Below are 26,086 nucleotides of genomic sequence, written 5' to 3' on the forward strand. Positions count from 1 at the left end.
TACTTCACACCCACGGGTCACATTGTCGTGTTCAAGGATCGTACCGTCATGCCCAGTGGGTTGAAGAAGACCGACAGGCAATCATAACCAGCAGTAACATCGCATTCTACGAAGGTTTTACCGTCGCGCTACATTTAAAGGCTGTAGCGCCGTGCTACTCGAAGCGAACGTACTAATCCATCTTTTACTACGTAATAATTCCGAGCAAATCCTGTAAGAAGCTTTAACAAACTCCACATACTCAGCGAGTTTCTCCCATCATTAAAGCGCTTCTCCCACAGTCTTCCATCCCCGACCTCTGAGTCATCAACCATCTGACATATCTAAGATCTTTCGTGCACTCTGTATCCTCTTCTGCCCCATCACCCACTGGACGGTTAGGAGTGCCCAACATATCAGCCGGTCTTGCGGCAAAAATCAAAGCCAGTCGCCAGGCTTGTCTCTGTCCGCTCCACTGGGCGTCCTACAACGCCGGTGAAGCCAGCCAAAGGTACACCACTCGAAGCCCTTGACACATTTCCTTAAGACGGCCTTCGAAAAGGTTCCTCTTGGGTGAGTTGTCAACACTCCCTAAAAGCCTTAAAGACCTGACCTCATCTAGTTATTATCCGCCACCTTAACATTCCTAGTAGAAAAAAAAGACGACATTCTCGCACACTAACCAATAACTGGAAGTTCTTAGTTCCAAATGGGTTGCTAAGCGAAGGTCTTAGTTCAAAGCATACTTTCAAAAAAGCCAAAGGAAGGTCTTAAATCTCGCTTGGTAGCTTCGTTAAGGTTTTAGTTGCAGCTTGGCAGCCAAGGGAAATTCTTAGTTCCAACAAGGTAAGGCAATGGAAGGTCTTAGTTCCAGCTATTTGGCCATGGGAAGATCTTACTACCAGTTTGGCAGTGAAGGAAAGAACTCAGTCCCAGCTAAGCAGTCAAGGAAAAGTCTCAGTTCCAGCTAGGCAGCCAAAGGAATATTAGTACCAGCTTGGTATCCAAGGAGAGGTCTTAGTTCCAGCTAGTTAGCCAAGGGAAGATCCTCAGTTCTAGCTGGGAAGCCAAGGACATATCTTAGTTCCAGCTAGGGCATCAAAGGGCAGATCTTAGTTACAGCTACAGTGCTAAGGGGAAGTTCCAATTAAGTTAGGTGGCTAAGAAAAGGCATTTCACACAAATATCAGTTTTTGTTCCTTAAATTTCACCAATTTACGTTATGTCCGTGGAACGTGCAATAAGCCTAAGTAACGGAGCAATATACATAATAAACTACCTCACCGTAAATTACAATTAGCATAAAACTCAGAATCTAATCCAAAAATCTTTGTTGAATTACCGACGACCCTTGAAGCCCTCTTATTACCTCCCTCAAGAGACGAGGGGGGGAAAAACAAAGCAATGTTCTAACGCTCCCTTACGCCCCATCCCTCTCCCTCCGCACCCTAAACACACACACACACACACACACACACACACACACACACACCCTAGTCTGGCCACCACGCCCAGGGGGACCCGGCATGCCACACGCACTCACCTCATTCCGGCACGGAGTGTTGTTCTCCCGGAGCGAGTTTCAACAAACCACAATTGTTCGTATGAGGAATTCTGGAATATGGCGGTGGTGGAAATACATAACAAGTCGACTCATCGACAATAATACGGCGATAGGGTTTGGTCAGGCTGTTTCTACAAGAGCCCCCATTCGCCCTCGCTAGACTCCTCTCAGTCCCCATGCTATCAGTGGTCTCCCCTCCCAGTCCACTTACCGTCAGCAGTCCCCACCCCCTCGCCCTCCAGTCCACTTACCGTCAGCAGTCCCCACCCCCTCGCCCTCCAGTCCACTTAACGTCAGCAGTCTCACTTCAGTTGCCTGACCGTCAGCAGTCTCTCCTCAGTCCTACGTCCGTCAGCAATCTCCCCTTCAGCAGTCTCACTTCAGTTGCCTGACCGTCAGCAGTCTCTCCTCAGTCCTACGTCCGTCAGCAATCTCCCCTCAGTCCTATGTCCGTCAGCAGTCTCCCCTCAGTCCTCTATTTGTCAGCAGTCTTCCCTCAGTCCTCTGTCTGTCAGCAGTCTCCCTTAATCCCCCTTGCTATTACCAGTCTCCCTCATTCCCCTGACCCTCAACAGTCTCCCTTCAGTCCCCTAACCATCACAGCCTCCCGCTAAGTCCCCTTTACCACCACGTCTCTCTCTAGTCCCCTGACTGACGTCTGTCTTCCATTAGCCCTGTCTCACAGTCGCCTCTGTTCCCGAGAACCAACCCCAACTCGCCCAAACCCTCCAGTAAATGATTCCCCCACCTCGGGCCATCTTCAAGTGACCACACGCACCCCTCACTGTCCCATCCTCCTCCCCCTGCAAATGACGTACTCCATCTTGGGGCTATTAATTCCGAAAGTAATCACCTTCATCTAAACTTCGTACTGTTGTTTCTTTTGGATCATTCGCTCCTACAAATGCTGCAACACTTTTCCACGCGGTATCATCTAATCTCTGTGGAACACTTCCATTAAACTGGACACGTTTTATAACTACTGCGCTGTGTGGAGGCTTCCATACTTCTCGCCAGTGCATTCAAGACATTGTCAATCTTGCTTCTGAACGTACTCTGAAACTGCATGTACACACCGTGTGTTTTAAAGTACCTTGGCCTTACACAGTATTACACTAATGCCTTTAATTCTGTACTTTCTACCAGGACGAGTACCTACTTGGTCCCTGGACCCACTTCGACCCACCTGCAACCCTCCTACGTCGATATATCGTAGCCATAGTAAGCTTCATGCGTGCCTTCACCCACCCCGTGCTATATGCCCCCCTGTCCTCCTATGTCGGTGAAATGCACCCACTGAACGCTCTAAGCTTGCCTCCACCCACCTCGAAGATATGGTATCCTTTACCACAGGTCTACCATCACCTCAGGAGCTGTACGTCCTCCTTCCATTCTTTTCCTATCATCCAAGATGCCCATGACTGGGGACTATGACGGTGCCATGTCAGTTACAGCAAAAACACGTCCCTCAATAACTGACAAAAAACAAATATCTGTCGGTAATAAGCTGAACAGAAGGGGGCCTCCCGATATCTATGTTACTTCCCACTTGTTTCGTTAGCCATTTCTCCTCCTCAGTGGACACTATCTGAACAATCTACCCGGTCTGCCATTCCAGCATGGGGTCGTCTTTGTATGCGGGTCTGGGACGAACTTCCTGATGTCTCTCAATCCTCCTAATACCTTCTAATGCGTATCTACTGTAGTCGTGTAGCAGCAGCAGCAGCATATAGTAGTATAGTAGAAAGTAGTAGTAGTAGTTGGTAGTAGTATAGTGGTAGTAAGTATTAGTGGATATATATTATATAGAGGTAGTAGTAGTAGTGGTAAGTAGTTAGTGTAGAGTTATAGTGTATATCGTAGTAGTCGTAGGAGGGTATAGTCGTAGTATTGTAGTAGTAGTAGTAGTAGTATCAACTCCATTACTCTTTACTGCTAGAGAGGTTAGATGGAGTTATTAGCCGCAACAATCTTTTCCCTTCCCAGGGACTAAGACCCACTCCAAGCCTCGCCAGCAAGTCCTTGATCATCCCTTCCTTTGGTACTAGACATGTTTTCACCCACCCCACGGATATCTTACCAACGACCTCATCAAACTTCTTACTTCCCTTCCAACCTTCCTTGTTGAAATCACCTCCCATTTACCATAATGGTCCCTGCGCTACTGAGTTATGCATTTAGGTAATCACATGCGTTATGCATGTCTCCCTCCCTTCTTTCTCTCCCTCTTAACAAGAATATACAGGGGAAACTGCTTCACCGCATTCACGTCTTTTTCCCCTCCCCTCCAAAAAAGATTATAACCACGGGATCCAGGGTTAAGTTTGTGCTTACGTCGTCTCCCCAACTTCCTCGTCAAAGCAATCAGTCCTAGCGATCGCAACGATCAATTTCTAACTGGTCACTGTCCTTGCTTAACCTACCCAGTACGACGGAGTGAGCGAGACCCCTGAACACGCCGGTGCGCCCCAGAGAATGACGACCCGGCCTTTGACCTCAAGGGGTTAAACGTTTATCTCACCAGGAAAACTTCCCAGAATCCTTACGTACGCTCTCCGCTCTTTGTGTGTACTACTCTTCCTTTGCCCACCCCAACCCTCAATCTGTGAACCAGCTTCCTGACTGACGACTCGGTGCTGCAAGGAAAAGTGTGAGTGTGAAGTGGTGCTGCATCTTGTTGGCCTTAAGTCTGTAGGTATCGAACTGGTCGGACACCTTAATGGTTGTACTTGAGTCACTGTTTACTCTTCTCTTTTCCATGGCAAGTAAATTTAAGGCCACTCAATCTTTCCCTGTAACTCACCTCTCGTAATTCCCGTACCATATTTGTTACCATCCAATGGACCCTCTCTATTAGGTCGTTGTGCCTCAACATGTGCGGTGACCATACGTGTGTGTGTGTGTGTGTGTGTGTGTGTGTGTGTGTGTGTTCAGGTTATTACATTACGACGAATCCACCTACCTGCAATTACTGCACACGAACAGTTACATTAACTCACTCCATTCCCACACGACATCACACGACCTGCAGAACCAACCAAAGTCCGCTTTTCCAACCACCATACCAACTGCCCCAGAACAGCTCAGTGGATCCAACTAACAACAAACCCCCCCCCCCCACTTTTCACTCGCGCTACTGACTTTGCCCGTATTCCCCAGGACGTTCGATCACCACCCCCCCAAAATGAAATTCCATTTATGCTTGACATCCTCCCTCCAAAAATGACGATCCTCCCATCGCATTTTATTACCGTTCTCCCCCCTCGTAAGTCCCATGAGCTATTCCACTCTGGTCGTTAGATATCCCCCCCTCTTTTGCTGATACATGCATACGTCAGAGCAATAAACCCGCTACTTTTAGCTTCCGAAAGTAAAGGAGTAATGAGAGGAAGGAGGTCTTTGACAGAGGCACCGACTGACGCACCGTAAGTATCTGGAGAGGGAAAAACCACTATGAGTTCACTCAGCTCTGCAGAAAGATCAAAAGACGCTTACCTGACGATGGTCAAATCAGGTTAGTTCATGTTACATGACGTACAGTAATATAACTAGTTGTTATATCACTAGTATATCGACGGAGGTGATCAATTTCATCGACCTCCCGCGTCCCTGTAACTTGAGGAGCCACCTCTGTTTACATCCGCCTATCTTCATCCCGTCCCTGTACACATACAAACCATCACCCCTGTATCAGACTTTACCTTTATCGTCCCCTAGATAACACACACCCCCAACCGGCTGCCAGTACATCCCCCTCACATTTTCCCGCTAGCGCTGCCGACTTTATCCAATGCTAGGCAATTTCACCCCCTCTGCATCAAAGGATTTTTATTGCGGCTTTAGCTTCCCTCTTAATGCGCGGCGTCCCACATTCAGCAGCAGAGCTCTGCCCTCCAAACTCGTGCATAAAACTAAATACTCCAGCCCACCTCTGGTCTGCCTCCCCTCCCTTCCGCTTTTCATTTTATTAATTCTGCTTTTTAATAGACACTGTTCTTATCCTTTATTTCATTTTCAGTCCTTATCCGTCTATTCCTCGATTCAATTCCCGCAGTAATGTAATTCTTACATTAATCTAATGGTACCCCTTCCGGTTCCTCCGCTTCTCTCGCCATCCTGATATTTCTTTGCTTGAGCCGCAGTCTGCAGTTGCGGCGTCTTGAATCGTAAAACAAGCACATCGAACCATTTAGGAGATATACTGGTTCTCCTCTAACCATAATGGAAGATTCGAGTCGCCGGAGACTTTCAGGCAATTACCTCGTATGGAGAGGAAAACCAATGTCGAAAAAACATTCATGAAAAAGGTCTTGGTACAATTCGTACTTAGACTCGATGCTTAAGTATTTATTGGAACACGCATGGTTGCTCAGTACACTATAAAACGAAAACAGGATTGTGATAGGAAGTTTGAAGTACGATACAGAGAATTCTACTACAGAGTGCAATTCTCTGAAACAACTTCGAGGAGGCGCAAGAGACGCGCGAATGGATACATCCTACACATGTTTAAAAGTGACCCTGTGTGGGGGCAGTTATCACAAAGTGCAGGTAATCCTGCTAATAAGAAGAAAAAACTAGTGAAGTATACTAATATGAACTGTAACCGATTGCCTGGACAGTTCTGTGGAGTAAAACAGTCACAGTAGGCTCGTCGCGTAATTTCCACGAATAAAAAAAAAAAAAACTAATATGATAATACGAAGAATCGTTTTGAAGAGTCATAAAATAATTGTCTCTACTCCGATCCCGCGTTGCAATAGGCCTGAAACAGCGGAATGGCCCAACCGATGAAATGTAATAATAGTCAGCGCGCGAAATATCAACATCCACTTTCCATTTTAAATGGACGCCATGCTGATAATCGCTGGCAAAGTCACCCTATAACACTCCAATAATCCTTGCACGATTATCCTGCAAATAGTAAGAACAAAAATAGATACATACAAGGTCTTCTGACTATACGACAATAACCTCTTGGTAAACTTCCTACTGGACAATTTCCAGTGGCATAACATTTAAAAAGCTGCTCTCCAACACGTTTATTGCCTACATCTTACCGTACGTTACGTCGATAAAATAATAACTCAACATTGTTAAAACATATATAATACACGAGGTAGACGGTTTTCTTTCATTAAGTAATAAACGGCTCCGACCCTACAACACACTTTTCTGTCAAATCCCATGAATGACGTATCTCTCCTAAGCCTCCCCTCTAAATGCCTCACAACCACTGTCCCCGTCCTCCTATTACTCCAACAGCCACTGCCACATCCCATCCTCATCCTCCCCATCCATAGTACAATCACCGTTCTCTCCTCCCTCCAACAGCCACCCTAACACACACACCCCACCACCAACCAACATCCTCCTCCTCCTCCTCCCTACCCTTCACTCGCCATCCTTACTATCTCCACAGTCATCCTCAACCTACAGGTACCACCACCACCACCTTGTCCCCACTAGGTTCACCTCCCGCACCACTCCACAACCACAGACAGCATCGCACCGAAAAAGACCCGAAGACCTAAACTTCGCGACAAATTCTCTCCCTCCCTCCCTCCCTCCTCTTCGGGTCTATTACAGCACAATTATCCAACGTTTATAACCACTAATTGACCCGTGCCTCCTCCCTCTCCCTCTCCTAGCACCTTGTAATCCACCGCGAACCATCCCATTCAGGTTTTCTGTCGCGTCATGTTTCCTCGGCGTAATTCTCCCTTCTTTGCCCTGGCAAACGTGTAATTACCACCGTCAACTAAGCTAGGCACGAGGACTCACCGGGTGGGGTAATAAAGTGAACTGCAACCGGACGGAAAAAAGGCCTTCAGCGGATGGGGATACGCAAGAAGACATTGATGCAGATGTCCGCTTAAGCACCGAGGTAGAACGAGTCAATAATATACACTGTCGTCTTCTCGCCAGCAGAATACGGAGGACGGGTCAGCATCATAAACTGCCGCTCTCTTAGGAAGAACACACGAGGCCAAGTCAACAATATAACCTGCCGTCATCTCTAGCAAAGAACACACGAACAAGGCAACAATGAACACTGCCGTCCTCTCACCTGGAGAACACAAACATAAATAAAGTGCCGTCCTCACACAGACGAAGCACGAGGACAGGTGAACAATACAACTATACCGTCCTCTAACAGACGATGTACGAGGACGGGTCGACAATATACAAAGCGCCGTCCTCGCACAGACGGAATACGAGGACAGGTGAACAATATAAAGCTGCCGTCCTCGCACAGACAGCAGACCCTTCAAAGGGTCCCCGGCAGTATTGTACCCCTGTTTTATTGACGCCCTGGACGACTGCTGATCCCCTTTATTAATCCTACTGCCACCTGCCCCTGGCACGTCCTCCCCTAGGCACCCTCGCACGTCAACCACTCGATACATCTTCCAACATTTCACCTACCTACCTACCTACCCTCAGCATGGTCAAGTCCATCACCTACCTACCTCATCATCAGTCCTACCTACACTAGTACCTCAACACCAGCAACAACCCATCATCTACCTACATACCTACCCACTCCTACGATCAACAGCCAGTCATCTACCTACTCATGCTTCAACACCAACAGTCCTTCACCTACCTACCGACAGACAGACTCCTGCCTCGACATCACTAGTCTCCACGCACCGATGTGTCCATTACATTCTTATTAATACATCAATCACTGCCAAAACTGTTGGGATTTGCACCACTCCCACTAGGAATTCCTGCAGCCCTCGCCCAACACGACTCGTCCCTTCATGGCCCACGGACGCTGAGGAGCTGACGTTCGGAGAGCATTTATAAACAGTACTTCGCATGATTTCTACATAAGAACTTATGAGCTGACATTTCTCATCCTGGATCACCTCTACTTCATATGGTGTATCGTCTCCATTCCAGTCCCCTTTATCTGTACACTTAAGCTTTAGGTTCTTATCGTGATATTTACAATTCATTCTCTTCTTCGTAGGGAAGTTCTTGTCGTCTATAATCTCTACTTCGTCCCCGAATACAATCATTTTACGTTCGCCGATCTGATTCGTGCCGGTAACCCCGGTAAGTTTATTAGGCACACCCACCATGCTCATCCTGTGAGCGGTAGCGCAAAAGGATCACAGGGGGTCACAAAGGGTGGATCGCCCACGTTCATCCTCCAACCACTATCTTGCTTTCAATTTTCACGTCATTCAAGATATTTCTACATCTGTATTTTGCTCTTGCCATCACTCCATTCTCCTCCTCCTCCTGGTCTGGCCGACTCACGAAGGCAACCTAATCCACTTCACCTCAGACATCTCTGAAGGCTTAAAAAAAAAAAATGTACAAATCAATGTTTTTAATTTGACAATGAATCATCCCCTAACACGGCTGGTTGGTTTCCCCCTCCACCCTCCTCACTGAGGAGTCCCCACTCCAGCTGTGCCATACATTATCTCCCCTCCTCTTCCAGCAGCCTCCCCTCATCTGCCCACTCGAGCGAAGTGCTCTGGAAAACTCCCCCTTCCTCCTCCTCCTCCTCCTCTCCCCTGACCCTCACATCCCGCAGGATCGGCGTCCCTCGCATCGGCAGGTCGGGGAGAAGAAGCGGAGGCGGTGTCGGCCAGCCACTTGAGCAGCAGCTACTCTCGTCATCCCCTCCTCCGCCGCATTGTTCTCCCGCCAGGATATAAAAGCGACGAGTCAACAACATCCACCACACACTGGTCATGGCGATCGCCTTCACCTGGGCTGGCCAGGCCTGGCCGGGCCGGCGCTCTCTCTCTCTCTCTCTCTCTCTCTCTCTCTCTCTCTCTCTCTCTCTCTCTCTCTCTCTCCAAGGTATCCGCAATCCTAAGTGAAAGACGAGTTTCCAAGACCGACTTACCATCACCTTTCCAACACCATTTCCTCCTCCTCCTCCTCCTGTACTCATTTCCTCCTCCTATTTCCTTATTTCTCATATATTTCCCATATAATTTCCCCGGTCCCGCCTCTCATAACTCGCAGCTACATCCATCACGCTGCCCATTTCACCCCTAATGATACACTCCACCCATTACACTCCTCCCATTTCTTGTCCTATTTTTGTAGCCATCAGCGACTTATCTAATGTGCACCCCGTACTGATTTTGCGAGCGGCAGGACAAACAGATTACAAACGTCACAACAGGTTTTAACCAGACGCCGAGCCTGTGGGCAGATAATTATGAGAAAATCATTGCGATGTTGGTTCACAATACTACGTGAGCTTACAATGACCCACCCATCCCAGCCCCTTGATGTCACTCAACGTCTACCTCCCCACCACATCTCCCCTTTCCATCCGTCCCGTCATTCTCCATACCCACCCACTCCTTTCCGCTTCACAAAAATCCTCTCTGCCAAAAGCTTTGCTCAGAAGCAAAATCCTTCTATCTCCTCAACTCTGAAGACAAGATGACCTTCCCGCTGTGTGTGAGGAAAGGGGGGTCGAAAAGAGCCGACCTTTCACACATTCACCTCAGGACAATACTTGCCTTTCTTCACGCCATCTTTAACGGAGGATTAAGCATTCTCTCTCAGTCCGCTCGGCTTGACTTAGCTCCAAACTTGTTCTTCAAATCTAATCCGGGCTTCAGACGTCAAGCGTCCTTGAGGGACGGTGTTCGTCTAACCAACGACCTCTTCCTTCAAACCCATTCTTTATTTCTTTCCTTTCGAGTCACTGCGACTCGAAGTTGTCCCCGTTCACGTTCTGTTGATACCATGAATAAAAATTCTCTCTGAAGACACGAGTTCTATCACCCAGGGGTTTTCGATTGACCAATACGGTGCAGAGAACGACCACCTCCTACCGAACGACTGGCAAGCTGAAGAACACCCAACAAAACTGTACCAATCGACCAGTCTACCGTCCACGTACTACTCTGTCACAACACCTGTGACTCTGAGCTTTGAGTTAGCGACCTCCAGCAATCCCTAACGTTACAGAGAGATCAATGGGAAGAGGAGAGACATTCAGGTCATGGGGGGTGGAGCATACTCATCACTACCAGGAACTACACCATCACACCACCCTCACTTTCCACCGTACAGGCCACCGCCCATTTGACTGGCCCTAAGTACCTGTCAGGAGGGGACTGAGGAAAAAAGTTTTTTTCCCTACGAGTGAGTTGTCACTATGAACCCTCGCAAGTCGATTAACACGGAAATCACATCTCTATGGCTTGACTTCTCTTTTTTAAACTCAGTATTGTTGAATATATATCCTTACACTATGATTGCCAATTCGACCCCAGTTCTGGGCATAATCGAACCCCATCCTGTCCATCCAACCGTAAAGACGTAGACAAAGCTACAGGTGGTATTCCTAAATGGATCGCCATGAAAAGGCGTTGATACAGACAGCTAGCCGCTCTCCAAGTCCTTGATGGCTCCGATGGACCTCGCTGTCTTGCTCAAAAGGAACGTAGACCAAAGCACAAGTATTACCCTGGTGGCGTAGACCAAAGCACAAGTATTACCCTGGTGGCGTAGACCCTAGCACTAGTATTACCCTGGTGGCGTAGACCCTAGCACATGTATTACCCTGGTAGCGTAGACCCTAGCACATGTATTACCCTGGTGGCGTAGACCCTAGCACTAGTATTACCCTGGTGGCGTAGACCCTAGCACTAGTATTACCCTGGTGGCGTAGACCCTAGCACTAGTATTACCCTGGTGGCGTAGACCCTAGCACTAGTATTACCCTGGTGGCGTAGACCCTAGCACATGTATTACCCTGGTAGCGTAGACCCTAGCACTAGTATTACCCTGGTGGCGTAGACCCTAGCACTAGTATTACCCTGGTGGCGTAGACCCTAGCACTAGTATTACCCTGGTGGCCAAGTTTCTGATACCTGAGGGAGGCTGTGCAAACCTCCCCCACTGGCATCATCGCTGGTATTCTTCTTCCCATGGCCTTCGGCAGGAACGCGGCGCCCTTCGGTTATGCCGACACCACCGTGTCCAGCAAGCCACCTGCTATAAACTAACGCAACACGGGGCACGGCCTGGAGTTCCTATGGGTCACCATCTCTCTGTCGCAGATACACTCAATAAAAACCTAAATTGAGAGGAGATTCGAGAGAAACCGTTTTAATACCACGGAAAAGCTTTGGGTACAGCCATAAGTGAAGAGACGAGCCTGGAAATGCCTGGATATCTGCTAGAAGACTGCCACTGCCTTGTGTATGTCAAGAGACGACTCGACCAGCGGAGCGAGAGAAAAATTCTGCTACAATAAGGCTGTGCCGGTTCGTTAGGTTAGCTTGTGGTCCCCTAAGGTAGGGTGGGGCGGCGCTGGTGTGGACCAAGAGACAGTTTCATCACTTAATTTCCACACCTGAGAGAGAGAGAGAGAGAGAGAGAGAGAGAGAGAGAGAGAGAGAGAGAGAGAGAGAGAGAGAGAAATAGTAATCAACTGAAAAAGAAAAAAATCAAAATCTGACGCCATAAATCTCGATCCTAAAAGCCAATACAGATCAGCAAGTCAACACCACCTCCGCCAATCGCATAAATCCATCGTTGAAGGTGACAAGACCCCTTCGAGACTTCGCCTTTTGAAACGAAATCCAGTGGAAAATCGGGCTTATGGATTTCATCGGTACATCCCAGGCAGATCAAAAGGGGCCCATGCGAAAGCTTGAGCGGAGCTTCGTTAGCTGGACACGGGGACACAGAATCAGATGGACTTCCAAGACTTGAAATACAGCTTCCACACACACACACACACACACACACACACACACCATGACTTAACAGAGGAAGACGACAACAGGGGAGGGGAGGAGGTCACAATTACCGCTGTAGGAGTTACAGGGCACCTTCCCAGAGGAGAAGGTAAGGTCCCAAATTGATCTCAAATCAGTTGCCCTTCTTTCCCTTTGATCTATACAAAGACAACAACCCTTAATCCCTAAAAAAGAAAGGTAAAAAGATAAAAGGAGTGTGTTTGTAGTGAACCTTGTCTGTCACTCGAAGCGAGAGAGAGCAACTGGTGATGAGGGCACCAACTTTTTTTTGAACCATTTCTTTTTTTTTGTTGTTGTTCTTTGGATTGCCGGAACTTTGCATGGCACCAGGTTATTCAAGCCACCAAGAGCGTCGCTCCTTATTCACACAAAAGCGATGTACCAATTTCAACTTTTTACGGCGGCTGAAATACATACTTCAAACTTTCAGCACAATCCAGCTGAAACTCGAAGCTTTACGCCATCTTGCATCTCTTTCAGAGAGATGAAGTTGGAGGGCTGTGAACAGCAGGGAATAACGGATTCTGCAAAACTAGTCCAAGTATAACATGGAAGACGAAACAACACAAAACTTAAGATGAAATACTGAAATACATCTGTTTCCCTTCATCGACAGCGAAACACAATCCACGTCAGCCCAACACACAATCTAGGACACATTCAGGTACTCATAATTCAATACAAGATCAACAGTAGCGTATTCATAATGTTAACAAACACATGTTGAACTCGCACACATAGACACACAGATGCATAAGAACGCGACACATGTAGAATTCACACACACACAGACGACCTGCTCAAAAGCGCGATACATGCAGAACTCACACACACACACAGCTGCTCAAAAGCACGACACATGTAGAACTCGCATACACACAAACACACACACACACACACACACACACACACACACACACAGCTGCTCAAAAGTACGACACGTAGAACTCGCACACACACGACCTGCTCAAAAGCGCGACACATGTAGAACTCGCACACACACAGCTGCTCAAAAGCGCGACATAAAACCTAACATAACGTGCACCGTGCTGGTGTGATGGCCCGCCAGTAATTACGACCGCCACCAGGGACGGCTCCCCCACCACCACCACCCCTTCCACCAACACCATTAACTGCACACACCTCCTGTGAGCGGTCTACGTGTGTCCAAGCCACTGAGGGCTGGACCCGCGGATCCAGTGCATCTGCTTGCTGCTGCTTCCTATAGTCAGTGTGTAGAGACCAGCCAGTCACAGGGCGACCGTTATGAAGCGCCCTCTCCGCCTCGAGAAGCGAAACGTAGGAACATTCTTCCTCTCCTTCCTTTCCAACTGTAGAAGTCACGTCCACAAACGCCAGAGGAGCTCCATTTCATTTATTTTGCATTTTCTGTCTCGCCCTCTTCATATGTTCCCCCCATTTATCCGAGTTGACCCTAACAGCAGAATCGTTAGCCAGTACCAACAAAACCACCGCGAACCATGACCATCACCACCAGGGGACAACGACGACCACCACTACCATTAAGGTCTCCACCGCCATCAACCAAGCTGTTACTGACACCAGCATCACGGCGCCACCTACCTACCTACCATGGTAGGTCTGCTCCAACAGCAACCACCACCACCACCAGCCAGGTCTGCCCCCGCTCCACCAGCATTATGACACCACCTACGCACCACCAACAGCAAGGTCTTCTGGCTACCACCACCAGCCGGGCCTGCTCCACCACCACCACCACCAGCCGGGCCTGCTCCACCACCACCAGGCGGGCCTGCTCCACCACCACCAGGCGGGCCTGCTCCACCACCACCAGGCGGGCTTGCTCCAACACCACCACCACCAGGCGGGCCTGCTCCAACACCGTGACACACATCCACCAATATCGGTCAACATACATCATCATAACACAGACCGCACTTCACACTCCCTCCTCCAACGGTGCCTACTCATGCTACTAAGCAGTCTGTGCTGACTCTCTCTCTCTCTCTCTCTCTCTCTCTCTCTCTCTCTCTCTCTCTCTCCAATCCACTTCCTGCAATCGTTACGTTATTACAACGAAAAAAAAAAGGCAGCAGGAATGTGGAGCCAATCATGAAAAAAAATGCGTATATGAGTAACTGTAACGTATGATACATACGCTACTTTTTTTTTTTCACTGCAGAAATAAATATAAAAAGTTTGGCAAAAACATTACGTACTGTCAGACCCCATCTCGTTTCACACACACACACACACACACACACACACACACACACCAAACTCTCCCCCACACTGCCTGGCTACAGTCTCTCACGACTTAAAAAGCCCAAATTTTAGCTTCTTACAAAGTAGCAGGGCTACACTCAAGATTCTCAAAGGAGACCATCATCCGCGCGCCTTTCACACCAGCCAACCTCTCAAAATCATCCATTTTTCATCCTAATTTCCCTCTACATTCCAACACTACAACGTAGTTATCCAGCTCTACTGCTCTTATCATTATTTTTTTCACCAATGGCTACAATAACCATAGCTGTCAATGAGGGGAGAGAGAGAGAGAGAGAGAGAGAGAGAGAGAGAGAGAGAGAGGAAAAAACGCTCACCCCTCGACTGAAAATAAGCCACACTATCTTCCCCCGTCACGTAACTCGGGAGTTACCGTCACACACACACACACACAGTACAAAACTGTATGCAAACCATCCGTCTCTCAGCCAGTGTGTACTCACCTTTGGGGGAAAAAAGGAATCAGAAATTAAATCTACGACTTGTCGATCCCTTGAACGCGCTGGTTACAATCCCTTGAGCACGACGGTACGATCCTCAGAGCAAGATTGCACGGCCCTTTCAGCACGACCCATGGGGTACGAATGCCCTGACCTTTAGCCTGGCTCTTTAGGAAAGGGGTCAAAGGCCAGGTTATCATACGCAAGGGTCGTGCCGTCGCGCTCGACCAACTGTGGTGTCGTGGTCAAGAAGTTAACCAGTTAAAAGATCTAGTCGTAATACGCTAATGTTTAAAAAGCCTAATTGATAATACCTAAAACCTATAAACAACCACAAATTCCTTAAGGTAATACACCGGACGTGTATCATAATAATTATCTCATCAACCCGTTCATTCCTGGGAAAATGATAACTACCGTAGACACAGCACGATGGTTCTGGGTAATTTACCTTCATGCCGCTGGGGGCCCACTCCAGCCGCGTCCCTCATGTAAATCAGTCAACCACTCCCTTGGCCACACGACATCAACATTCATCTCCCCCAAAGAGCTTAGGTGCAATTGAAGAATATCACTGGTGAAAACCTTGGTGAAGTCTTCTGGGAGAGGGGGGCTTCTCTCTCTCTCTCTCTCTCTCTCCCTCCCCCAGGCTGAGCCTAGGCAGTCGGGTTGGGTCGCTGGTCGACCAAGCTAATGGAATCCGCAGACCGCAAGCCCACTTAGCCCCCCGACAGCCTGGCTGGTCTGGTACACTATGTAGATACTTGACCAACGCACTCTTGAACTTCTCTACCGTGCATCCCATGATCCCTCTAATGACAGCTGGCAAGGTGGTGTTGAAGAGTCTTGTGCCCCCGATGTTTTAAGATCACCTCTTTGTTCACATCGCTTCTCTGGAACTCATAGGTATCACTTCACAATGTGTTCCATGCTTGTCGTGCCCCTAGGATGTTATTTCCGAACGTTAGTTAGGGACCATATCATCCTCTCTCTCTCTCTCTCTCTCTCTCTCTCTCTCTCTCTCTCTCTCTCTCTCTCTCCCTAAAACTACCTCCCTCACGTCCACAACCTGCGCGCCTGAGACCGACTTCACGCCATATTACCCGTGACCATTTCACGCTTCGTCTATTACGGGCGTCACCAAATGTACTGCCAGAAACCTCTCGCTCCCTTCGCCCTCGTCACCCTGCGGGAGGAGCCGATGTCATCACGTCTTCCATCAGCACACATCCACCAAGATGCCCCACTCTTACTCTTGGCCACACGGCAGATGTCTGTCATCCAGCGCTGAGCAGCAGCCCTCAGGGTAACGGTGAATTAATGAGTTTAAAACACGACCCCTCGCTCAACAGGTTGACCCTACCCACTTTAATCGATGCTTGAAAATGATTCAGAGTAACCATAATAAAAAAAAATCTAATATTCATTAAAGAAAATTACTATATGTTGGATGGTAACATACTGTACAAGGATAAATGCCTTCCGAATTAGCCTGCAAGGGGAAACACTTGCCAGCGAGATGTCAGCTACGACGGCATTTGACGTGGACATCTCCGGCCCAAAGGAACCCACCTTACCCTGCTCCTGCATACTGCTGAGTCTCGAAGTTGTAGGACCGTTGTAAAAAGGGCACTGGAGATGCATTATATATATATATATATATATATATATATATATATATATATATATATATATATATATATATATATATACTTTGACTAAGGGAAAACATTCATCATAAACAGATACTCTACACAGTACATACTCCAACTAATCAACATCACGGGATTTATCGTCGTCTCCATCTGAAACCAGATAAGACAGGACGATGGACGGTCATCTTATTTTAGAAACCAGATAAGACATACAGTAAGACAATCAGTACCCTAGCTATAGAAACCAGATAATACGATGGTCGGCAATATAATGAAAGAAACCAGATAAGCCGGCAGTCAAGTGTGGAGGGGAGTGATGGATACACAACGACCATACCAGTGATATCTGCAGATAAGTGATGATAAAACATGATAAGGCTAGCGAGGCGAGGGCGGGTGTGTATCCATAACAGCCAGATGTAAAACAACCAACCCCCACTGAGCATCGCGGTACGACGCCCGGGGTATAGGATGGCCAGGCCTTTTGACTTGGCTCCTTAAGGAGACTGGAGGATCGTAGCCAACGGCCTGGTCATCGCGTCTAAGGATCGTGCCCAGCGAGACCACTAACCGCCTGGTAGTGTATTCTGTAGGATGCTGCTGCTTCTGCGCCACCAAAATGCCTACTAGGAAGGCGACGTTCAGCGTCCGACTGGCCTCGCTCGCGCTCCCCACCTCGACATTACACTGGCGTACCTATGGGGGGGAAAGAAAGAAACATCTGGTTAAGAGTGTTTATCATATGAGGAACAGCAACGTCAAGAAACAAAAGGTAAATGATGTGGAAGTGTGTGTGTGTGTGTGTGTGTGTGTGTGTGTGTGTGTGTGTGTGTGTGTCAGCCGACGCCTACGGCAGCAGCTGTATGACCGGTGACGAGGGACACACACACACACACCACCACCACCTGGAGGCTGCACCAGTGACGGGAACACCCCACCAGCTGCCCCCACCACCTGGAGGCTGCACCAGTGACGGGAACACCCCATCAGCTGCCCCCACCATCTGAAGGCTGCACACCAGTGAAGGGAACACCCCACCAGCTGCCCTCACCACCTGGAGGCTACACCAGTGACGGGAGCACCCCACCAGCTGCCCTCACCACCTGGAGGCTACACCAGTGACGGGAGCACCCCACCCGCTGCCCCCCACCACCTGGAGGCTGCACCAGTGAAGGGAACACCCCACCAGCTGCCCCCTCCAACAAGGAGACGGCACCAAGTGACGGGGGAACACCACACCAGGGAGTTACCTCACTCACAGGGCGGCGTGCTGAATAGCCCGCACGCTGCAACAACACACACACACACACACACACACACCTGCATGAACCCAATAGTCACAGGTCAACGACTTGTGTCACGACCCCGTACATCTGAGGTTCAACGATACACAAGAATAAACGAAGCTCAACGCCCTTATAAACAGCACTGAGGGGGAGGAGGGGATCAGACGATGTGAATGTCGTGAGGGAGGGAGGGAGGCGGGGCCCCTACAGCACCCGCGTTTATGAAAGATAGAAAAAAAAAAACGGCTACCTGGTCACCGCGAGGCAGGTGTCGAAAGGCAAGCACCTGCCGAGACCATCAGCTGACGGCAGTGTGCAGCTGCCCTCTTAATTGAGTCTTTGTCACCCGTCTCTCATAGTGTGTCTGTCTGTGTTACCCCCCCGTCTCTCAATACTCTCTGTCTGTGACACCCGTCTCTCACACTTTCTGTCTTTAGCACCCGTCTCTCATAATGTCTGTCTGTGTTACCCCCGTCTCTCAATACCCTCTGTGACACCCGTCTCTCACAGTCTGTCTTTGTTACCCGTTTCTCATACGTTAAGTCTTCGTCACCAACTTCTTAGACTGTCTTTCTCACCCACCTTCCATACTGCCTCTCTAACCCCACGCACTTAACATAAAAGTCTCGATCATTACGTTCCATCGACTACCACTCACCATCATGCTTCGTCTCCTCCCTCATACACCAAATAGGCCACTGCTGAATAATCACCCTCCTGCTACACAGAAGAGCAACATTCGTGTGCAGTCAGTTCCTGCTACACCTCAGCAGTTCCTGCTAAACAAGAATTAACAAGGAAAGGCAATCATCACAATTATGAAAGGACCGCCAGTTCTGTGAATTATCGCCCACCCCTAATGATTAACTATATATATATATATATATATATATATATATATATATATATATATATATATATATTAAACGTCAATAAGAGAAAAGGTGTTATGAATGAGGCTAGTGAGCATATACTGCCACTAGATAAGAACATACCAGCAGCTAAACGGAATAAATCGATTGTAATCTTTTCTTCATCGGAATAAATCGGTTACAATTTGTTTTTCCCAACACGTGTATTCCACCGGGTAGTGATCAACGCCAGTCTATCGCCGCCATCATCATCTCCTCACCTGTCATCATTTCATCTCCCGTCTTGTTCATCCATCAACGGTCATGCCCAAGTGTGGTGTGAGGGCAGGATACCCACGGCTAGGTTCGCATAGGTCATTCATTTTAGCTATACCGTGTGTGTGTGTGTGTGTGTGTGTGTGTGTGTGTGTGTGTGTGTTGCGCCCCAAAGTCTTCAGCACCTACTCATTACCCACCACCAGTACCAACACCTCCTCCTCCTCCTGATCCCTAACCGTCTCACTTCCTGCTACACACACACACACACACACACACCAACTTGGATGGACCCCATCTCCTCCTCCTCCCTTCCTACGAATCATCTCTTGAACAAAATCATTTTACCCCATCAGTTCCCATAATTCCACTGAAACTCCCCCAATACATACATATCGTCTCTCAGGGTTTTACACAGTTCCCGATAAAGACGCAAAGTTTTTTTCCTACATTTGTGTACGCCCTGAAGCCCGCGCGAAGGCTCGGGGAATCCACCTCCATTCATCTTCTTTATTGCTGAGAAGTAAAGTCTCGAAGCAGCGCATCCTCCTCACACTCTCAAAAAAGTAAGAGTCGTGGAAGCTGCTAAGTTTGTTTTTTTTTCTTTAACGTATCACTTTCCATCGGCGGAGCGTGCGGCCAGGAACGTGACTTCCATGAACATCTTGGACGGGCCAGCAGCAGGTTCTTGGAGGGGAGAAGGACCTCTGCTTCCTGACGGTGTTGCTGATGATGATGATGATGATCCTTCTCTTCCCCCGCTTGGTTCTCTCTCTCTCTCTCTCTCTCTCTCTCTCTCTCTCTCTCTCTCTCTCTCTCTCTCTCTCTCTCTCTCCCCACTTGCCACTTTACCAGTAGGGGCTGCTTAAGATAAACAACAATACCTTAAAGACTCATCTGCTTAACAGAGACCAAAAAAGTCCGAGAGTAACGTCCGTCTGTGTCAGGATGATCTGGAAGTTGTGAACGAGTTTAAGCACTTTTGGAGTTTGAATGACGAGAGCAGTAAGAAACTTTGGGGCGGGGAAACGTCAGGTAGAGCAGCAGTTCATACAAAAATGAGTTGCGAGAAGGGTACAAGGTGTCGGGGGAGTCACCTTGGTGTGTTTATGTATGACCTTCGAACTAAGTGAGTGGCCAATCAAGATCCTCTTGACACTACCGGTACGGTTGAAGGCGCAAAGGAGGAACAGCTGATGTAGAAAACGTACTCTTCGTAAACTGCTATCATTCTCGTGTCATTCCAGGTTAAGAGTAAACATCAAGATATCAGTCTAGTGATAAAAGTGATATTCTTCTAATACCCAATACAGAAAACTGTCTCTCACAACGTAACTCGCAATCACGTCACACGAGCCTCCTCCTCCTCCTCCTCCCAGATCGACCACAAGTCCTTATTTCCCGCAACTGCTTGTACTTGGAAGCACCTTTGTCATTAATATATTCTCTCCTGTTCAACCCACCACGGCGGCTGGCAGCCACCTCGGTGTGAGGCACAGCTGCAGGGCCCTCACTAATCCCCTGTCCAAAGTAATTTCTTTCCCTACTTCATCCTCTTATAACCAAGGTTCTTGTTTTTCTTTCTCGCGTCACCCCTTCTATACACATGTCTTTTCCTTTTCCATCACTCTCACACTCTCTCCAAACTTAATATTCGTCTCCCTTCTATACTAGTCCCCCTTCCTTTTCCATCGTCCATACTCATCTACAAAATCAGTATTCCTCTTTATTTGCACCCATTAACCCCATGGCCCTTGGGTACTTCACCCTACCTCCAATTTCTGTGCTTCAGGTATACACACTTATACGCGGACTTTCCCTTATCTGGAAGAGACCATACTGCGTTCGTCACTGTCCAGTTTGTGCGAGCATACGTGCACCCATCTTCCTTCCCGCGAGGCCAAGACCCAGGGGAGTAAAGATCGACTTGAAGACAATGATGATGATGATGGCGAGTAGTGGCGGTGCTTCAACGTGAGGAGGAGCCCCCTCACTACACCGGCAGGCAGGTACCACACAAGCACGACTCCTGGGTACAATGGCGTCACCTTTGCCCTGACCCTTTAAGGGCCCGATCAAAGATCATGCAATCATGCTCAACAGTCGTTACCCTCGTGCTCATGAATCGTACCGTCTTGTTCAAAGGTAGAAAAAAAAATCAAAGATAAAATTGAGGGAAAAATATATATATTACTCGGATAATAAAGTTCGCTTTTACCTACGCTACATTAATCTTCTTACACGTATTAAACAAACTCTGTTGATTAGCACCTTAAGGAAAGCAACCAGATTTTTGCAAAGCCCTTACAAAAATACTGATACAAAGAGCGATAATCCACCAACCCATTACAAAATACTTTATCCTTATTGCAAATATCAACGGTAACTTATCTGCTTATTAGCATATTAATGAAAAGCCAAAACAGGTACGTATCGTATAGAGTAATGGCGTCACAGAATCGCTTTCTTTATGTACATTCAAACAAATAAATCCTCTTAGAATAATATATAGCGTTCTTATTTTCTACAAATAAACAGCTAAAACTTGGGAGACCAGGCGAACGCATCTTGTGGTGTCGGCCAGAAACTGGAGGCCCAACAGCACGGTATTTTGTCTGACAAACCACAAACATAAGGGATATCCAATTCCCCCAGACCAACCTCTCTTCCCACGGGACATCGGCTGCCCCGGGTCCCATTATCCATCACTGTCCTGCCCCCATCTCCCCCCCCCCCTTTCCACCCACCCATACCCCACACTTCGACAATGTTATTTCATCCTGCCGAATCACTGCTGGCTCTCCTACCCAACCAAAGCAGTGCACAGCCACTATACCTAAACAGTGCCCAGCCCTAACACACTAACCAAGCACTGCACTCCTCTACATCCCCAACATAACAGTGACAATCTACTTCAGCAGCGTCGCCCATCCTACACCAACACTGCCCTCGTATTCTCATCCAGCAGTGCCTTCTCCAACATTGCTCTTAGCACAACTAAATACAAAGCCCAACCATCATACCCCAACAAAGCCTTTCAATCTTGGCCCATCACTGCCCTCCCTCTGCACCCCCATCATCGCCTCCACCCCACTACCCAAACAACATCCTCATAACCTTGCCTTGATAACTTATCCCAACGCTACACTACACCGTTTTCCTCCTCCGGTACTTCCCCCTTTCCAGCTTTCCAGAATATCCTTGCCATCCAGAGTCCTCTGTGACCAGCCCGGCCTCAAGCTCCTGGCCCCCCCACTACAACCTGCCTGTACAAAAATTTCCCCCTCGCACTAACACGATCACCTGCCCTAAAACTCAACCTCCTGCCTGAACTCACTGTCCCGGTAAATACCTTGATATCGTGTCTCTTCCAAACGCCCTTACTACCCCATGCTCTCATAGGGGAGAAAAATCCACATCCCTAAAATTCTCCCACCCTCCCTCTCCCTTCTGGCACTGACCATCGCAAGCCATCATGCCACAAGAGGCTACATGGACGGCCCCACACTACACCACACCCTCACCGTTTAATGACCCAGTCTGAAACTGGACCCCGGGGCGTGGGGAGGTCAGGCGTGAACTGCTGATCACCCAGGGGAAGCCATGGTAAGGTTCTACACGCTACTGTCACAAGCGGGTGCCTGTAACACGGATGACTGAGGGGTGTAGGTAACGAGGACCACCAGGGATGTCACACAAGCCACTGGGGGTGTCTGTAACACGTTTGACTGAAGAGTGTAGGTAACACAAGACCACCAGGGATATACACAATCCACTGGGGGGTGTCTATAATGGATTACTTAGGTTTGGGTAACGCGGACCATCAGGGATGTAACACAAGCCTCTGATATGCTGGTAACGCAGATTAACACACACCTCGAGGGATGTCTCTAACACAGAGGGGGGACTCGCATACAACACAAATGGGGTCTCTATACCAAAGATTACCTCGAGTCCACAACACAATCTACTACCATGGGCGCCTGCTACCGACATCACCGTCACTGCCAAAGGTTTACCAGGACCTCTTCTGCAATAAAGGCCATCTGGCATGACTCGTTACAATCGTTACCAAACAGGTTATTGACCCTAATAAACACTCTGGCAGGGTTAAAACCGCTGTATGTAAAATCAGGATAAAAAAAAAGAAAAAAAATAGTACACGTAACATATAATTGGGGGAGGGAGTTGGGGGTGTTTAACACAAATACTGGACGTTTTTAACAAGCCAACATTTACAATTGGTAAAAAAAAAAAAAAAATCTTTTTCAGCCCGCGCCCACATACACGTCATAATTATACAGACACCTGAATGCATATGAATATTTATTAACAAATTCATTCACTTCGTTAAAAAGCCGATCAAATTTTTTTTTCTTTCTCTCCTTTCTTCTAAACAAGCCCACATTTTGCAAAAGAGGAAGTCACTCAAAAGGCGTCTACCTACGTACATAATTACGGTTGTTTGAAATTCGAAAATAAATTTCTGCGAATGAAAGCAAGTTGCTCTTTCAACTACAAGAGCGTCAAAGTTGACTGTGTTCCTAAATGGAAAAAAAAAAAGAGGAGAAAAGTTCAAATACTGGAAAAACAAAAATCATAAAATCGTATCACAAACTGTAGTGTTATAGGCAGAACAAATATATTTTGTACCATTGGATGGCGTTAAGCTTCTCTCACAAATATATATAATATATATATATATATATATATATATATATATATATATATATATATATATATATATAAAATCACCACGACCCCTTTCTGAGAAGGTCCTAGTTTCACCCCTTAGGAACCCCATCCCTTCTCCAGAGGCTACGGGTATCTCCCAAGGTTAAGCTTCACTCAGCAGCATGGATGGGGTTCCTCCTTGGGTATTACCGACCTTCACCTACTCGAGGCTAAGTACACCTCGAGGAGAGAAACTCATCTTTGGCGAGGCTGTATATCGTCAGCTGACGGACCACAAAGTACAGCACAGCCTTGGGATGCAGGAAGCCCTGGAAATGGAGTCTTGGGGTATACATAAATCAATATGATAAGCTGGTGTATATATATATATATATATATATATATATATATATATATATATATATATATATATATATATATACATAAACTCCCCGCAACTCTTAAAAAAGAAAGTCCGGGTGTTACCCTGGAACTCTTTTCTGGAATTCTTGTGGACCAAAGGCTGCGCTGTTTCCAGTAGCAAAGAAATGATGGACTTCTTTGGAGCGAGTTCTTTGACGAGGCTGTACTCCCAGTGATACAGCCTAGGCAAAGGTGACTTTTCACTCGCAGCGTAACACCGTGCAAGCGGAGTCCGATTATATACATATATATATATATATATATATATATATATATATATATATATATATATATATATACGCACACGCGAAACCACACTCTTATTTAACATATTTCATATTCTAAAACACTTTCCAATTAGATTTTCCGTTTAACAATTATATGAATCTGAATTTTTTAAACAAGTTCGCATATGAATAATCTTCTGAACGCCTATATGAATATTCTATGGGCGAACGGTCTGCGAAAGACATTTTAAAAATAACAGCCGGAGCGTTTCTTTGGTTTCGAAACTTCGTCTCTCTCTGAAAGCAGGTACGGTATCTGCTGTCTATTGACACTTCAGACGGACATAATCACTGACAAGTAATTCTATAATCTACACACTTTTCTCAAGTAGTTCTGGCTAATGATTCCAAAGAGTTTTCCATGAGAAAGATCTAAAGTACCTTGGAAAGTGTTCATAGGTTTGCGAATCTTCCATCTTTTGTCGACTATTGTTTTGGGTCAAATACGATCAAAATTACTACAATAACTATCCCTAATAGTATGTTCCAAGTGCGAACGCACTTCAAAGGTATTTCAGTTGTTGAAAAAAAAGGAAGGTGGTGATGACGCATGAGAAACAGTCAGTAAAGGAGAAAGGAAGAGAAAACCGGAATGAAAAATGACAGGAATGAATCCTAAAGACTTGCCCAAGTGAAGCATCCATGGCCCTTCCCCAAGAGATGCAACCATGGCCCTTACCCAGAAGAAAGCCAGAGAGATGGTGCTCCCGGAGGAGAGAACTTGCCATACCCCTAGAGAAGAAAGGTAAGTAAGCAATAGAGACAGTGAAGCAGTCGCCACACCTCCAAGAGATGAAGGCCTAGCAATCTGGGAATAAACAAGATGCCATGGCTCCCTAACCTTCCCTTCTGCGCCCCACAGATGAGTTCCCATACCCACCTATAGACCGGTTATGGGGGTCATCAGGTGGCGCATGGTGAGTAACCACACACGTCGAAATGGCTAGACAGCCGGAGGGATAAGAGTGAATAACCCAGCACACACACACAGTGATGAGCAAGCAACCGTTGGGACCTGAAGTGAAAACGCCATGTACTCGGCTACATGCACGTTTTCTCTCATGCAGTGACGTCATACAGCCGAGCAATGAATATAATCTAACCACCTGAATCACATGTTATCTACAAAAGCCCACCAGCAAATGTGGTTGATGCGGACCATCTGTTGGTCTTCCGTGCCCTCATTCCAGGAGACTGGACCACTTACAGAGACTTGATGTGATCACGTATGAACTTCATGAGGCCTCCTGCGAGTGAATTCTTCTGTCATCCGCAAACGATGACTTAGTGCTGTATTGTGGGGGTGTGTTCGTGACACCTCTCTCACGTACCGCCAAGCAGGACCTAATAATAGTGTGTCGTGAGGACAGGACTAAACCCTCCCATCTTTGCCATCCACGTCGAACACAGCCTGGAAGAACAGTAGGGGAGCAAGCACAGCACTCTTGGGCACAGCACTTTCAGCAATAGGCACAATAGGTTGCAAGCCTCTTTTATCAATTGCGTCTATCACTTATAGCATCACCTCCTTTCAATGGATTTGACTTACTGATTCTACGAGTCTGCAGTTCCAAGGGATAAGCTTTATATACACCTGGGGATTAGGCTGCACAATACTTT

General features: G+C 47.4%; 1 protein-coding gene across 1 annotated transcript in view; it reads right to left on the minus strand.

Annotated features, from left to right (window-relative positions):
• Nucleotides 1-26,086, minus strand: part of LOC139762559 (uncharacterized) — a 322,072-nt gene that overhangs the window by 238,994 nt on the left and 56,992 nt on the right. The window contains exon 3 of the mRNA XM_071687590.1: nt 17,241-17,365. Coding sequence (XP_071543691.1) covers nt 17,241-17,365 — 125 coding nt within the window. The remainder of the gene's footprint in view (nt 1-17,240; nt 17,366-26,086) is intronic.

Source organism: Panulirus ornatus, chromosome 43 (assembly GCF_036320965.1).
Source record: "Panulirus ornatus isolate Po-2019 chromosome 43, ASM3632096v1, whole genome shotgun sequence".
Classification (NCBI taxonomy): domain Eukaryota; kingdom Metazoa; phylum Arthropoda; class Malacostraca; order Decapoda; family Palinuridae; genus Panulirus; species Panulirus ornatus.